Below are 18,309 nucleotides of genomic sequence, written 5' to 3' on the forward strand. Positions count from 1 at the left end.
GTAAAAAGACAATTTCCTTTAGGAATTCGCTACATAGCTTTGCTTTATTTCTAGAAGCCGCTTTCAAAGGACCATGTGCTAGCCAACTTGCTTTACAATGGGTTTAAATGTGAATTGTGATTTAACAGCTGATTTACTTCTGTTGAATTTTTAACCTCATTCAGATTGTTAACAAGATAATGAGAATAGTTATTTATATTTTTCCTACAGTTACCATAAAACAAATAAATTGGTAAAGAAACGTGCCTTCACGTTGCAAATCTGGAGTGAGACAAAGTAATTAGAGTGAGACAATGTTAACATGATGAGCGAATTGGCCACTTTGCTTTCTCAAATCAGTGAGAGAACATGTACGTTGTTAGGTAACTGTAGGAAAATGTATTAAAACAAAATTGAAGTGTTTGATTGATAATCGTAGCCTGATTGAGGTAGGAAAGCTATGCGTTGAAGAGTTTACTGATATAAAAGTAACACAATATTAAGCGACCCTAGTGGTAAAGAACGGTAATTCAGTCCAGGGGCCCATTTCATAATATACTACAAGTTACAAGTTACAACTTGTAACTTGTAATTTCCATTAGATTTGCATTGGGCGATCAGCTGATTTACTAATAATATTAGTTTGTACTTTATTATGAAATGGGCCCCAGGAGGCTCCGGGGCTCAAATCCCGCCAATGGATTTTATCTAAGTGAAAATGAAGCGACTCTCTATGATTAGCTTTAAGTAATGTGAAACGGTTTCGGACCAGAGCCTACCTCCTAGGGTGACAAGTTTGAAAAGTCAAATATTTAGTACTGACATGAAGATTTTTCATGATTACCGGTACATGTATCTGAGGTATCAAAATTACACTTTTATGACTTCCAATGCTACTCTGAAGGAGAATATTTTACACCCTTTGTTGTCATTTTGGAATATTCACTATCCTTCCTTGAGTCCAACCGTATTACCCTTGACTCCTCTCCCGCTTTCCTTCAACTTGTTAGAGGCCGACAATTTTGAAGATTCTGTTGTAGAAGATCATCTTTCTGTTTCCAGATGGAGCTGAAGGCCAGTTCGAAAATGTCCAGCAGCCCAAGAAGAACAGAATCGAAGCAGGTAATGTTGGGCAGCAAAACAACTGTGACACCTCTTCCAGTGGGGCTGAGCAAACGACATCTCGCCCATCAACGTCAGCACCACATGGAGATCAAGCTACACCTGAAGGACCATCTCTCGTTCCAAACACAGTTTTTCGATACGCAGGTTACCAACCAAGTAATTTGTTCCAAGCAGACGCTCTTAATGCTCCATCAACTTCGGCAGGAAACATGCCATTACTGATTCACTTCATTGATCTTACATCGGAAGCAGTTGAAAATTCTCCAGCTAGAATCATTGAGATTGAATCCGACGACGAAGAAGTGGAAGTAAATGCGCCCGTGCAAATTAAGCAAGAATGCACGTCCGATGATGAGGTGATAACGCACAATTTAATAAATGTAATAGAAGTAAAAACAGAGCTTGAAGTGAACCAAGAACCTATGAAACGCTCTAGTAACGTCATTGACTCGGCAAACTCTAAAGTGTACGACCAAGTGGCATTGTTCATTCCTAACCTGGAGGCGTTGAAAAAACACGGGTATCCTGTTGAAAGCCCGACCAATCCCAACGTGACGATCGTACACAATCCTAATGCGGGGAAAATCGTTCATAACATCAGAGAAACGAGATGGTGTGAAAAAATATGTGCTCGATGCGAAAAAAGCTTCTACATAAACAAAAGCAATTTCTCGTATTACACTAAAGAATCTTGTCGGTACCATTGGGCGAAATTGCGGTCAGAGAGTTATGAGTGTTGCGGTGGACTCGCGCAGTCTAAAGGATGCACTCAAAGTCAACAACACGTTTGGAGCGGGCTGAATGCAGGGGAGAATGAGTTGAGAGGGTTCACCAAACTCGAAGGAACTCCAAAACTCAGTATTGTCGCTCTGGACTGCGAGATGGTGTACACCTTGTCCGGAATGGAAGTAGCCAGCGTGGCCTTGCTGGACATCTTTGGATGCCTCATATTCAAAACTCTAGTTCAGACCCAGTACGAAATCGTGGATTTCAACTCAAGATTTTCTGGAATCACCCAAGAGAAATATCTTACCGAGAAAAAGATAACGTTTAAACATCTCCGCAAGGTCCTCAACAGCCATATGAACTCACAAACCATAATAGTCGGCCACGGTCTAGAGAATGACTTGAGGGTTTTGAAAATAATACATCATCTAGTGGTGGACTCGGCCATCTTGTATCCGCATCCTAAAGGGTTTCCGGTGCGACGATCGCTGAAGAATCTCGCGTGGGAGGTCCTTGGAAGGAGAATTCAGGAATCTGGGCAAGGACACGATCCGGCAGAAGATGCTAAAGCTGCGTTGGCCCTCGTCATTGAAAAGGTTCACGACTATCTTCGAAGAAAGGTCGAGAAGTAGATGAACACCCTCCATTAAGTTGACCGAAAAGAATTTTGTATTCCCTAGTCAAGCCTCAATTTGCCAAAGTGTGAAGATACTTCGTATGAAGTCTTTAGAGTAGTCAGTAGTTAACCAATTAGTATTTTATCCGAATTAGATTTAGATTGTAATTGATTTGAATGATGAAGAGTTGCCATATTTTTGGAATTTTATCTAGAGCTATAATGCTTTTAAAATATAATTTTGCTAGCTTTATCATACTGGATACTAAAAATGACAAATTCGTAAATATTTAAAATGGATTTTTGTATTGCCCGTGGTCAATTCTTGATTTTCCTCAAGTTTGTTACTCGTATTAAGGTCTTTGAAACGATAAGTAGTTTAAACATTCATTTTTTATCCAATATTAAATTAGATTTTAATTTACTTGAAGACTAAAGAAGTATATAATTATGTTGCCAATGTTATGTAGAGCCATATAAGTTTTGTAATTTTAATTTTGTTATAGCTTTGGTACTATAAAATACGATGGGTACAAAAAAGCCATATTTTAAATTATCTCATGTATGTATGAATCTCATGTTGTGTATATCATGTAAGGAATACACAATTCGTTTTTGATCTCACTATTTATACTTACATCTCTATATAGTGGAGTTTTCAATTAGAAAAAAAAATTAATTTCGCAGAATTTTGTACTGTTACTGTCACTTATGTTTTAAAGTTAACAAATATGATACTGTATGTATGTAGTAGACCTTCAGATAAAACTTGCTTCCGTAGTTGTCCGTCCAAGAATATAGTCTGACCAAATATGTTAATCACTTTTTATTGTAGCATAGAATAAATAATTATTTTATAACGATGTTAGATATAGTAGTGAGTAGTTTCAAATCGAATTGAATAAGTTTTAAATCACAATGTTATAATGTAACAAATAAGAAACAATTTGTTAATATTAATTTTATACTTTTGATATTGTAGTTTGAATAATAAACAAAATGTTATGGTAACTGATTTATTCATTGACCTCATATCCTGTATAATAATTGAAAATCAAGTGTAACATTTATTCATTGTAGCTCAGTATTAAAATATAAAACACAATAAATATTACTATTTTATACGTTTATATTGTTTTAAGTAATATAAAACCATTTGAAATACTGTACGTGTTTACAAAATTAATATTAGGCCGGAGTTAATTTTTAATAGCCTAATTGAAATAACTTGGTAACAAATTATACGTTAGTGATTAAAAACAAATTCATTTACAGGTTAAAGTGTGTTTGCTAAAGTATCTATGTCCATTAATTATACATGAATGTGTATTTTCAATTTTGAATTATTTATTCAGTAAGATAAAACAATACATTATCTAACTACTGTAAAATGTCAAGACCTATATATAACTTGAAACTGGCATTTCCTCATTCTGTGAAAAAATTTAAAGAGTTCAGAAAAAGCGGTTGAGTGAAAGTTGAGATTTGTTACGTCAGAATGTGATAAAATACACTTTCTGAGAAATCTGAGTGTCAACACCTTTAGAAGGCTGTGGAAGAAGAAGAAAGACCTTTGCGATTGAAGAGAATTTGTTATCCTATTAAAAAAAAGGTAGGTGCAATATTGATATTACATTATTGACTATAACCGTTTGTTCCCAATTCTCATTATTATTTGATCTTAGGAGTTTTGAATTGCTTACTATTATAAATATTTATTCAATTTGTAGAAATATTTTTAAAGTAATTTATCAGTAAAACTATTTTGATTGGACATTCTTATGGTCCCAGAGAAAGATGTGGTTGCTGAGTAATTTTAGGATTTAAACACATTGATTTGTGTATGATCGTCGTAGAAGATGTATGCAATCATCTATGTATGTACATCATCTTTCTTTGATAAACTTTTAGAATATTATAGGAGAGCATTGGTATTATCATTGAGTATAAACCTAACTTAGGTATAAACCTAATTAGGTTTATACTCAATGGTATTATTAAGCTAAAATTGATTAATCACTAAGCATGTTTTAATATGTAACTTATACAAGTTCTATGAGTGTAAAGAAACATAGGTATATAATTATTAAAATCATTTGCATACTAATGAGCGTCAATCAAATGGCAAACAACGCAGACATTTTTGCCGCACAGAGTTGCAAGTAAATCGTTTGGTAAGTTTCAGATGGTTTCAGGGGGGAAATTTGTGATTGTGCAGTTTGCTATTGCCAGATTGCAGCTCAAATGACGTGTATCTGTGACTATCCCCAGAGGCTACGGGATTCCGGCCAAGACCGGCGTTTCCAAGGAAATGCGAGCGAGAAGAATGCGGTGCGTGAACATGGGAGGGGATCCCCGCCATCCGTGACGTCAGAGGGTCGGAAAGTGAGTCAAGAGGTGTAGAGGGGAGCCACTGCATGTGCTGGCGGCTAAAGGTTCACTTCGTCAGCGAGATTAAGAGAGGAAGGAGTTCAGAGCTAGATTTAGACCCTGACAGTTGTCCCCCACGTCGGTGATGTGTACTACAACTTTAATAGTGTGTTCTACAACAGCGGTGCCCAGCGGACAATGCTTCAACAAACATCTCTCACTCACTGCCTACTGTATCAACGAGCCCGCAGCTGATCAGCAATTCAGTTCCCGCCATTTATACAGACAGCAGTAACCTCGTGTGTGGTGAAGTGCGTGAGTGAATCGGAGTGTTTTCGTGATAGTAATTTTAAATTATTTCACTATGGTGGAGTTTCTCGTGAGTGCAATTACTGATTTTCCAATTTTTATTATCACCCTGATATTGGGTGCGACCGTTTTAGTGATTGTGTACATATCGAATTTATTTAAGTCTCAGAAAGAAGAACCCGTAAAAAGTAAGGTTAACTTCTAAGCATAGTATTAGTGTGGATTTTATACTCGAAACTACTTTCTTTCTAATGGGTTCAGAGGTTCAGTGCTTATTGTTATTACTGACATCAATCATATTCCTCAAGTATTAGCTCAAGTATGGATTGCCATATTTTATGAGAGAGTTTTCGTGTTTACTATGTCTTTAATGTTGAGGTTATGTTCGCCGGTTTAGGTTGTAAATAAGCTTTGATTCTTCATCAAACTAGGCCATAACTTGGTAGTCAGACTTTTAACTCAACCAATTACGATTGACTTACAATCACGATCCCTTGTTTTAAATTTGGAATAAATATTTTCCACATCTGAGCACAATTCATAAATGTTATCATTCATCTAGTTGAGTTAGAATAATAGGGTCTAGGTTAGGTGGGCCTACAGCTTAAGTGTTTGGAAAGTTGGAGGTTATTCTTAAGCCCCTTACCTTAACCATCCATTAATATTAGTCCCATTTAGAAGATTTAGCACATTAATCTAGATTTAGGTCTTTAAATCTGAGGGGATTAGGTATCTTACTTGTCATAACAGTGACAAACATATCTTTGCTTAGCTGGTTTCGTTTCTTGGCCTAATGATTTGCGGAATAACGCAAAAAAGTACTCTTTAGTTTTCAAATTACTTGTTTCCCACTTAGATCCCAACTTTAATGTTTTAAAATAACTTTATGACATCACTTAACTGACTTACAACTTTCTTGACTTTTAACGCTGAGACCTCCTTTTATTCCTTGAATTCAATTGGCAAATATTTTTCTTTGCTATCTAAACTCTACCTTGAATAACTTAAGTACCTAAAGCCTACCTTCATTTGAATAGGTAGGCCCTAAACTTAACTTAATTTGACTAAATTTAGATAGAGACAGGGTGGATACCGTACTGCATTTGTCGAGGAAAGGATTTCTTCTGTACTGTTGAAAAAGTATACCAACTTAGTTTACGAGGTTTTAATTACATAACTTTTTCGATTATCTATCTATGAAGTCAAGTAGATATTCATAGGCAAACATCAAGAGAGTTTTAAAATGAATTTTCAATCAAGAGAATTTTTCATATATTAACTTAAGTAACTCTGTAAACTGCATTCAACGTTTTTCTTTGCAAGATATGACCGTGTTACATAAGTTATCTAGTCTTAGTTTATGTTGAGCCTTTTTCTTTCGTCAAAAAGCAAAGGTAACATTATCAAACGGAGCAAAGACAAACCATCCAATTAATGCTCTTAAGGGAAACTAATATTTTTCACCACTTGTTTTTAGGAGTCTTCTTACAATATTCTTGAATTCTTCTTTACTTCTGATCATACTTAAGCAGTAGAGTATGGACTCTACAATCAAATAAGTAATGAAAATTCAACTGGCTTGATGCAAATACATGGATAAATCTGTTTAGGGCCTATTGCCGTAAATATTCTTCAACAGTTTTCTTTGCCATTGGTTTTCTCTTTTATTATAACACCTTTTCTCATTAGGCAGTTCTAATCCGTCTAGCAATAATTCCTAGAACAGGTAGCCTAAGTGGTAAACGACTAGTTTTATTTTGTATAGGCCTGGGCGAATTTAACTCTTGACCATAAGTAACCTCTTAATCAGGTACGTAACTTACTTCAAATTAAGTCCTTTTGGATCAATCAAATAATATAGAGGGCGCATTTAATATATTTTTTTACAGAATATTGACATGTTTTTGAGGTAGGCCTAACAGTTATATTTTTATGTTCTTTAGCCAACTTGTTAGGAACTGGTATATGGACTACGATGTGATTACGAGGGTTTATAATTTTTAATATCAGATTTTTTTTAACCTTGAATGAAGTGGAATATTTATCCATGTATCACACTTTTTTAGGATAGGCTAACTTTTTCATTTGCTTTTGGCTTGACCAAGCCAGGCCAATTTAAGATTAAGATTTAACTTACCTGAATAAACCTAAAACAATACCCACGCCGCCTCGCCTCAGCAAAACTGCCAGCCAAGCAAAGATTTTGAAACATTTTAAAAACCCCATAACATTTTGTTATCATGCTCGAATCTGGGTGGTCCGCAAGTACCGGTACTCATTTAAATTAATACCGGTACAGCCCTTCACATTCCTGCGAAAAATAAAATTAGGCTACCAATTACATCAGATCAAAAATCCCTTCAATAAGAGGCTTCAAAGATGCAAGTTTTTTGGCAGTAGTAACAAATCCTGGCATCCAAGTACAATCCTTGGTCTGTATCCTGTAAGTGACGGATTTCAGGAATTTATCTTAATATGATCAAATTTTAAATTTCGATAAAACAAATTTGTACATTTGCTTTTCCCTCTAAGGGGTTAGGTACCTAGATATAGATATAGACGTGGGTATCTATTTATTCAATCATATAAAACATGCCTAAGAGACTAGGTTAATTTCTATTCAAAATATTTTTCGTTAAGTTACTTAAAATAAAATAAGTTACTGTTTGTCCTTAATCCCAAATTGTTAAGGAACATAAAATCTGCCAAATGTCAAAGAACATAAATCTTTAAAAAAACGTTTTGCAAGTTTTACGTTATAACCAGCACCGAGTGCCTAATGCAATGCAGATGGAATATTAGCTTGCTGTTTTGTAGTCATAAACTGAAAATACATTTATTGCCGTACTCAACTCGGTTTGCATTCGTGTTACTCATACACCTCATTCGCCATATGAGCAACATCATACTCGTAAATCTTAATCTTATTTGCGGAAAAGCCATTTACTTGGTGAGCAATAAACTGTCAAAAGTGGTACTTTGGGTACCATATTAAATCATGTTTAGTGAGGTATGGAGAAACAACAGTTCTTCGGTTATTACAGATGAAGAAAAGTCAGTTGTTAAATCTATTCAGTGCCGAAAATTCAAAAACAGTTCTGGTTATAAAACTTTATGTAATATGCTGGTCAATATTTGATTGTTTCTAATATAAGCTAATTTTATTTGCAGTTCAAAAGAAATTGTTAACTAAACATATTTTTTTATTTCTTTAGAAAACTCAACTTAAAACTCTGGATTTATGTTTTACAAGTTTAAATGTATAAATCTTGGTACAATAAAACACCTTAGCTTTTCTGTAAAACCATCCTTTTTTAAGCCAAATCGAAATATTTTCGGGAATGAATTTTTATCTTTAACGATATGGACAGTCAGGTTTAAAATACTTTGTCCAAGTTATTCTTCAGTCAATGCAACTTCATGCAAACGTAAAAACTGCTTAATCTGTTTCCATTAAAGCCAAGTCATGACTGAAATTGCTGATTTTAATAATGTTGGAACAAACATCTTAAAAAGCTTCAGTGAGTGATTATTAGAAATGAGACAGCGCAGATTTTCACTAATAATAATTCTAATTAAGTAATAACTCAGAACATGACAAAGTATTTACTGTGAAGTTGTAGCCTATTAATTAATTATCGATTCTCATTCTCACCTTTTCTACTGGCTATGAATTCTAATTTTGGGATACCTTTTAACACCATAAACAATAAGAACATCATACAGTAGGTAGGCTATGTTTTTATTTACTACTAAACTTATATTTTGTTATATATTTTATTCCTTTAGAGAGTTGTAAAATAAACTTTGGTATCGTAAATCATTTTATTTAGTAGATTGTGCGGAAGGTTGGGAGTAAGTTTGGATTAATTTAGATTAGACATATTTTTGTTTTACTCATCTATTCTTTTGACACATTTGATGGTAAATCTTAATTAAAACTTAAAAAAACTTTGATCCCCATCCGTTATGACTTTGAACACTACTGTACCTAGCAGTTTTTTTCAATATTGACATTAAAACAAACAAAATTGTATGCATCCGATATAATAAGGGCTTAAAAGATATAGATTGAACGTTAAAAGTTAAACAATAAATTTGTGTTTATTTTAGTGCATAATTCAGTAAGTTAACTATTAAATTTGAGTGAAATTTTATTTAGAATTTTAACCTTTTAATTAAAAGCCTGTATTTTATTTAAACAAATCAATTGAATAAAATAAATAATTTGTTATAGGCCCACTAACAATATTACAGTATTAAATAGGTACTAACTGCTAGAATTTAGGATATAATAAACTTATAATATTAAACAGCCTATACATTCTCAAACAATCTGTTTTGCACAATGCATTCTGGACACATGTCATCCCCTTATCCCTTAAAAGTCCCTTAAAAGTAAACCTTTAACCCTTAAAAGTCTTTGTTCCCAAACTCTTTGTTCCCTAACTGGGTTAGCAGCACTGTTGATGACTGTATCACTTATGACTCACACTGTATACAACTACCTCATGTCACTGACTAGTTTCATCATTCAGTTCCAGTCCACACTAGTGTAGCCAACCAGACTGATAGTGATAGTGCATCAGCCATGTTGTTGTTTGTTCAAGGAAGTAGTGTCTTTGTTTATTTGTCTTGATAGGTGTGCTATTCCATTTTCTAGCCATTCTCATTCTGTGTCTAGTGGTGTATGTTTCTGTGAACCCCATTGTGGGGGTGTTATAGGTACTCAGACTATGGGTAAGCTGTTATTAGGGTGTTGAAAGTTTAAAATGTTGTAAGTAGTACAGTTGTCATATAAGGTGTAACACGTAAAAAAATTGCAGTAGTTTGACCTATCACACAATTAATTGTGCTCTTGCATAATTTGAATTTCTATAAATAAACACAATTTATTTTAATACCAGATACTAAGTGGTAAAAATTCTTACAAGAACGGTACCTAGGTAGTTAATTAATTTCTTTTACTTTTAGTGCAATATATCAGTAGGATAGGTGTTTGAATTATTTTGCGATAGGCCCTAATTATTGAATAGTTTTCAGAATAACCTTATATAGGTACTAACCTATAATTTAGGATTTTATAGTTCAGTTAACATTTTGATGCTAGAAATTATCATTCAAGGTTAATCTTTTTTTTTACAAATGGTCCGAAAATACATTTTATGTTAAACATCATTGATATGAATATTTATATATATATATATATGATATATAACCCAAAATAGTAGGGCTTACCCAAATTATGCAAATGTTTAAAATTTGAATGGATGACTTTAGTTTACTAGGTAGGCATTAATTGTGTGCTACGGTACCTAACTTATTAGTGGATTGTTTTAAAAAATATTACAACCAATATGAGTAAGTTATTGCGTCAAATCAAACAATACCGGTAACTTTTTTATAAACTACTTCGTAGAATTTAATTTTAATTGTAAAAATCATCCATCACCTGTAGGTGCATGATAAGAAAAACTTTGTTTCCTTAAAATCGGTTTTCATTTGATATTTCACAGTGTAGGTCATTGCTTTTAAATTATTAATGAAATTTGTCGTGTCATTTTGACCCTTTTAACAGCAACCTACCGATTCCTGGTACCCATATGAATTCATTACAAATTAATTTTTGTTCCCCTGACCAGCATTTTTTAGGTTGCAATACAATACGCTTACAGGAATTCACTTTTGGCCTTTAAAAAAATTCTCAGCTTAAAAGTCAAGTCGATAAAGCCATACAAACTTTTTGTACTAGATCAGCTGGTAGGAATCTCTAATGCTTCAACCGAGAAGTCAAATGACAAGAAACATTACAACAAGGAACGGTAACAAAAACGGTAACAAGTCAAACGGCAAATTATAGGCCTAACCAATTCGTTGTGCTACCGGTAGACAATTTATTGACTGCATTCTTCTCAATTAGCTACCAAACTTGACGTTTACTTTTTCGCAGGTGTGTCGAGTGAGGAACGGTCGCAAGTGACCAAAGTTACTTCGAGCGACCAGACAACAGTCAAGACCAAGAAGAAACCAGAGAAATGGAATCAGAAGTTGTCTAAACAAACTTTCACCCATCAATGGATGGTTTCCAGTTTGAAAGGTCACTCGGGCCATGTCACGGACCTTGACTTCAGCTCCAACGGAAAATTTCTCGTCACCTGCGCAGAAGGTAATGTTTGTGTTCGGAAACTCAATCTTAGGTATTTAAACATGTAGCTAAGCATGTGTGGCAAAGAAACGCAATTTATGCCTTTTTTAAAACTTTAGCCCAGGCTAATTGACAAATTTTGAAGGAAATAGCCTAAACAAGGGTGAACTATTACTTAATTAACTTTGGGATGGAGGACGAATTTCAATATGAAAGATCACATAAATTTAAACCACCAGATGCGACTTAGATTTTTTTTAAATCTAAAATTTATGCAATTAGACTGAAACTGGAAAACTTAACATTTACTCGTAATAATTAAGCTGAAGCATTACGTCCCTTGCGATTACTAATTTTACTGCAGAATTTAAAAAAATTATTTTTTGAATTCTAATCAAAAGAAGTTTAATTTGTTGGCGGATTTACCCTTCCTTAGGACCAACCTTAACGGAATTCCTTAAAAAAATAACCGTTTAACACTGGCAATTACATCACTTACAATAATTAAAACTGACCGAAACATAAGTAACAAAAATACCACTGGTGTAGTGAATCAGCATAGGAATTTATATTTAAATTTTATGATTGTCGTTACCCAGCTAGGTATAGGTGAAAAATAATCAAAAGCTCCGATTCTGACTAATTCTTTCATTTGCAAACTTTCGACTTCTCAGAATTTTAAAGAGTTTAGAGTGAACTGGTGTTTGTCAGCAAGCACATCTTTATCTGTGACAGAAGTGAATCATGTTTATTCTCAGTTCTGATAAGACCAAATGGGTGTAGTCAGTTGTAAACGGTTGTAAGTCCGTGGTTATTTCTGCCTGTCAGTGGACTAGTAAGTAGGTGGCACTGGAAAGCGGATTTGTCACTTTAGTTAGCATCTGTTTGGTAACTTTCGATATTAACTTTGCTACTCGCGGCCTTGTTTTCACTCTGTTCTAAATGTGAGTTGTTTTTAGCTTAGAGGGAATGAGGTTAAGCTTTTGTTGTGATTGGCTGTAGTGCGTAATGTCGATGGGTTTAACCGCGGCATTACGGTGTTTAGCCTTATCGCTTTTGTTGATTGCGCTTTTTTATTATTAAAATATTAAGTAACCCAAGTTGATTAATATCACATAACTATTTTGAATACAAACTAAGTACTATGAATACCTACTGTACTTTTGACATTTTAGAATATTCTTTAGATGTTATTCCACACAAAATCACCATGGCTTTAAAACTGTAAAATAAACTAAAAAAGTTAGGGATAACTTAAAGAACAAACACCAAATAAGAACTTATTTCAAGTAGATTGAATCTTTAAAATTCCATGTTTAATAGATAGTAGTTAATAAACTCATACAAGACCTGAAAAATTGCCAATTAACTTAAACCCGCATTAAGTGCTAATAATTCATTCATACATTAATTTACTCATAGTGAAATACAACTGCCAGTTGCTGCAGATCTCTAACTTTTCACCTTATACATAAATAACATGTTTATCTAAATTTGACCACTCAATCAAAGATATTGGTTAGCCTTCATCAATAATTTGTTCAACAAAAGTATTATTAAAGTGTTGTTTCATTGAGTTTATTTTAAACAGATTAAGTTTATTTATGTACTTAAGGCTGTCCAATAATAGTCATTATTCACACAATTTCTGGGTTGTAGGTAACGATATAGTTTTAAATTAAACAATCCAACAACATTTTTCTCAAATTAGAGAAAATGACTACGATTTTTTACACAGGCCATTAAATAATTAATTCTCAAATTAAAATTTTTGGTATGGATTCAGAACAGAAAATTATTAAGTATTAAGATTCTTTCAACTACTTGTAAGCAACACACATCTCCTATGAAAGCTATCCTGAGTAAATCCTAATTACGAGTAATAAATACCCTAACGCTTTCCAGCATAAACCTTTTAAGGTGAATTCTTTTTTCTTACGCAGACGGCATTGTTTTAGAATGTTAGCAAACAATGTGTGTGGTAGCGGAATAATTCAACCATCATAATTGTCATTTAATTGTGACAAATTGTGATGGATGTTGTAAATGAATGTTGTCGTCCTCCAAGCTATAGAGAGAAAATTGTTTGTTCTAAAACGTTTAAGAGCAAACTGCGTTCAGATCTAATTGCGCACGTGTATGAATTAGCTCTTTACGCTAGTACTTATGGCAATGATGTCATGTTTGTTAACTAGTTCCATTTTGACTCCATCTCACTTCATGGTGTTAGTCAGAGATTAGTAAACAATATTATCTCGGTAGTTACTTACTAGTTAGCCAGGTTATTACGTGGTAAAAATGTTAGTGGACGAATTGGTTCAAAATATAGTCTTATCACAACTAACCTTTCACTATTCAATTTAGGTTTTGCATTTATGAAAGTCACACATTTAGTTAATTCCCATTCATTGGTACCGAATTAGGTTGTTTTAATGGACGTTTGGATTGAATTGAACGATTCTTACACGAAGAAAGGTAGCAGTATTCCAAGATTGTTTGAGTACCCTTTATATGAAACAGAAAAAACCTTTTGGATAAACAGTAGTTATGTGTTAAAAAATATTTACAATACCTAGTAGTTAAGGGTGGCACTGCTAATTATTTTATATACTGCTTCTCAAATGGCTGCCCGGATCAAGCAAACTTACTACTATCGAGGGGTTTACTGAATAATAGTTATCTATTTGTAATAATCCTGCAGATGAGTTCCAAAAGCGAACAATCAGCTGGCAGTAAAAATTTAATGTACAAAGAAGGTAAAAATAGTCTATAAAGCTTAACTTACTTAGAGTCAATAAATATGTGGACATATTTTGCAATGCCGAATTTTAATCTCCAAAGTGTTTACAACACTATAATGGACAGTTTTCTACTTTCTAATCATTAAATGCACACACTGATAGAGAAATTCTGCCGTGGGTGAATTATACACTTTATTGAATACTCATTAGTACGGTGTGGAAACTTACCTTGTGGCAAAACAATGTTTAGTAGACAACTTTGCTATTTTTACACTCAGTCGTCAAGGAAAGGTATTTGAAATTCAACCTGCCATATGTTGTTAGGTTAGTTTGTCACCCCCTTTCTTGTAAATTTTGACAAAATTCAGTTTTGTAATACATGTAATAACCTGAGTTAAACAAATGTGTTTTTGCTGTAAAATATTAATTATGGTGCTAGAATTATTTTGTGTCTCTTCGCTATTGAATTAAGGTCCTTTTTTCTTTTTTCTTATATTAGAATTTTGTTATGTTATATGTCATCATAAGTAAGAGTATTATTGAGATTTGAAAACCATGCCTTACCTAGACATAAAAAAATACTGTTGTCCTATTCATTGCTTGAGAAGTTCAATCCCACAAATGTTGTAGTTGAGTGAAAGCTATTAAGAAAAACTATTATATTGCCAATAATAAATTTCTCAAATTATGCCAAGCACTTTTCCAATTAACTTTTATTATCTATTAAATATATTTAAAACTCTTTATAACAATCTATTTTCCTACGAATTTTCCTTTAAACCTAGCCTTTAATTTCAATAATCGCTCATTAAAAAACTAATTTGAAATAAGAAAAAACAATTTAGACCACTAAATGCAAAATTAAACCTGTAAATAAAGAGATTTGGTCCTAACACCCTGAGTCCTAGACCTAATTTCACCTATGATTTCTCCTGGTTATTTCCAAATCTGGTATCATCTTCTGTGGCCTACATTCCCGTTGATACTCTACAACCTTCACCTCGTCAGAACGTGTCGGTTTCCATGTGTCAGCTGTTTCTTGACCCTTTCGCTACTGTTGCACTTCTCGTGTTTTTATTTACCATGCGGCTCGCCTTGGTTTTCTCACGGACAAACGGAAAACATTTCCAAACTGGTTTTGTGTTTGTGTCTCGGGTTCAATGTTTCACAATGGTCTGCTCTGCCATCAATCCAATCGTTATCTCTTGGGTGTAATTTTACTTGAGGTGGTTCCAGGGAACCAGTTGTGGTTGCGATTTTTCAAGGTTTGTAGTAATGTTTGGCGTTATAATAACATTTGTATAATGCTAGTAAATAATTTTAATTAATATTATAACTCGGTAAGTTGTCTCCCATATTGGCAATAGAGGGTAAATCAATTTGTCATAAGTTGCTTGTTAACTATCGGGAAAATTCAAAATTTTTATTTTAGACTCAAACTATAAATAACTTTTCACGTCAAATTGAATTTGCTAATGATGTAATTAGGGTTAGTTAACAGAAGGGAAGGAGCAGACTTTAGATTCAGGCAAGTCACTCAGTGGATTTTAAGCTAATAAACAGACTAAAAAATAATATTTCAAATTTAATTTTGTAAATGTATCTTGTCAACTGTCAATCCATTGCTAAGGTGAAACTATCACTAGATTTCTTATCATGCTAGGTTCTATTGAGTGTTGAGGATTAAGTAGATAAAATTTAGGAGTTGTTTGTTATTTTCTTCGTTAGATCACTTCATTTAAACATCTCGACAAAACGTGAGTCTGTTCATTTTTATATCGTGGTTGAATATAATACTATCTATTTACATTTTACAAATCCAAATATACAGAGGTAACGTAAATTAAACCTTCCAAACAAGTTAGAGAGTAGTTTTTGCTATTTTTTATTTCTTTGAACATTTTGTTTATTTAGGCTCACTTGTAATAAAAAATGTTTAGTTGCCTAATTACGTTGAATTGACAGTTTTTTCCAATGTGCTGTGAGTAGATTAAATATTGACCATGTGGCTGGATTACAAAACACTTGAGCTTTCACTTTTCTAAATTAGTTTTGGGGATTCTCAGATTCTTGCGCTATTCAGAATACTCATGAGTCTGGCAGCTTATATTAATCTTTAAAGCTTTCCCAACGACAACAACTTTCAAAATAGTATTCTGTACCAGAAAGTTGAACAAAGTTGGTATTTCTTCCAAAAAAAGTTAATTATTTTTATTCTGTCAGTATATAAAATATTGGCATCGTCATAGTTAGCCGATAGTTTTAAAGTTTGTAGGTACCATATGGCTACAAGCATTGGCATATATGGCTAAAAACTTATACTGAAAATTTAGGTTCATTAAGTATTTTTATCGTAGGAAAATTTAAGAAAACTTCCATTTGTCACCTGCTACTTAGGAAATATTATTGAGAAATAGACTGAAATAAATAACTAAGACTTATAAAAACATTTAATTAAACTATATTTTTAACCAAAGTAACCAAGGGTATTTCTTTCTGAATTTAGCATTTCAAACGTAGGTAGACAAGTTTAAACTAGGAGTAATGCAATCGTAAACAGAGTTGCCAACTAGGAAACACTAATATATCGTCAGAGGGGAGATTACAGTAACTCAGCTGATGTGCAGTAACGTAATTAACGCTACTTTGTATCATTGCGGTGATCTAGCCTTGGTCTCGCACACATGCTGGCGTAAAGCCAAACTGTGGCTACCGATGCAGATGTGTTGACAGTGTAATGTCGTTGGCACCGTGTGATTGGCCGATCACATTCACCACGGATGTAATTAGAAACAGCCTACACTGGTAGACATGCTGCAGTAAAAAAATATGTTAAGCTAAAACTTTACGCATTTTTATTGAAAAAATATGTAAAATATTTTAGGCTGAAACTTTATGCATTTTTATTGGTTCATTAATGTTATAGCTTCTAGGCTTTTAAAAATTTGAAATTCACTGTAAATTATTAAAACAGATCTCTTGTTGGTTTGATTTAATTCCAGGCAATGTTTGGTTATAGTTTGACAGTGGTTAGGTTAGGTAAGAGGTTAATTTGGTCCATTGCTATTAGGCTCTTGAAAACTTCATTTAATTTCTTTCTTATTATTTGTTATACATCGCCTAACTAGTTTACTGGTAGTCTGTGGTTGGGTTAGTTTATTCGTTTATTAGGCTTAGCTATTTATTAGGATAGGCTCTGAAAAATTGCAAGCAAATTAAATGCACAGTATGATACATGTAGGCCTACGATATATTGTTGTAACAGTTGTAACAGCATTTTTTAGTACTTGCAAGTTTTTCTAAATCCGTACACTAGGTTGTAAAGCTCTGGCGTATTTTTGCATCGTAACAACAAGTTCAGCGCTGGTAACGTTTATTTCAGTCTAGTCTAATAGTTTGAAGACTTAGAACTTATAAATGTACACACAGTGGAGTTAACTGTGTTTTACAAATTGATTTAAATTTACTACACAGGCCTAAAAAATTTAAACTGATGTTAAATGGACGTAAACACATGTAACAATCATTATACTGCTGCTGAATGTTGGTTCAAAATTTAAAAACCTTTGGGGATCCGTGATCGTGATGTTTTAAGGGAAGAAATACCGTACCCTCATAAAAACAAATTACCTTCAAAATTTAAAAACCTTTGGGGATCCGTGATCGTGATGTTTTAAGGGAAGAAATACCGTACCCTCATAAAAACAAATTACCGTCACAAATCTAAACCACGTTGAGCTTTAAGAGACATTAAGGTATTTACAGTAAGAATAAATTTTACAGTAATTAACTCACAAATTAGAACTAACCTAAAAAATTTAGCATTAAAAGAGGGTAATAAAATTCAAAAATATTAAAAAAATTAAATATTAAAAATTAATAAAATAAATAAATAAATTAATTAATTAATATTAAAAATAGTAAAAAATATTAGTAAAAATTATTGTAGGTAAGCCTATTATGCACTAGACTCAACTCGCTAGAAAGAGTGTATCCATGTGAAGCGAATGTTTCTGATTGCGTGCACGTGTGGTACATCGTAGTATGTTAAACGTTAACAAACAATTTCTGTACATCTGGGCCATGTGTTTGTAGCTATTTTCGTTTTCAATTCTTCAGCGTAGTTCACTCAACTGCCATCAGCTGTTTTATTGGTCAAGAGGTAGTCAATTAGCTTGAAGTTATGTAGCCAGTTTATTTTCCTCACCTGTCTTATAACGATTTTCAAAGTTTATCTAATAAAATGGCATTTAATCACTAATTTCATTTTATAAATAGTTGTTTAGCCTCCGGATTAC

The 18,309-nt window shown here is 33.2% G+C and overlaps 1 protein-coding gene across 4 annotated transcripts in view; it reads left to right on the plus strand.

Annotated features, from left to right (window-relative positions):
* Positions 1–4,880: 4,880 nt before the first annotated feature.
* Positions 4,881–18,309, plus strand: part of LOC128992405 (transducin beta-like protein 2) — a 47,734-nt gene continuing 34,305 nt past the window's right edge. For 2 of the 4 annotated variants that reach the window (XM_054415996.1, XM_054415971.1), the window contains exons 1-2: positions 4,881–5,313; positions 11,076–11,291. In XM_054415996.1, the coding sequence (XP_054271971.1) occupies positions 5,181–5,313; positions 11,076–11,291 (349 nt within the window). In that variant the 5' untranslated portion in view covers positions 4,881–5,180. The other 2 variants (XM_054415979.1, XM_054415986.1) reach the window with 2 other exon arrangements.

Source organism: Macrosteles quadrilineatus, unplaced genomic scaffold (genome assembly GCF_028750875.1).
Source record: "Macrosteles quadrilineatus isolate MER2022 unplaced genomic scaffold, UCM_ALF_1.0 Scaffold_1__1_contigs__length_201487025, whole genome shotgun sequence".
Classification (NCBI taxonomy): Eukaryota; Metazoa; Arthropoda; class Insecta; order Hemiptera; family Cicadellidae; genus Macrosteles; species Macrosteles quadrilineatus.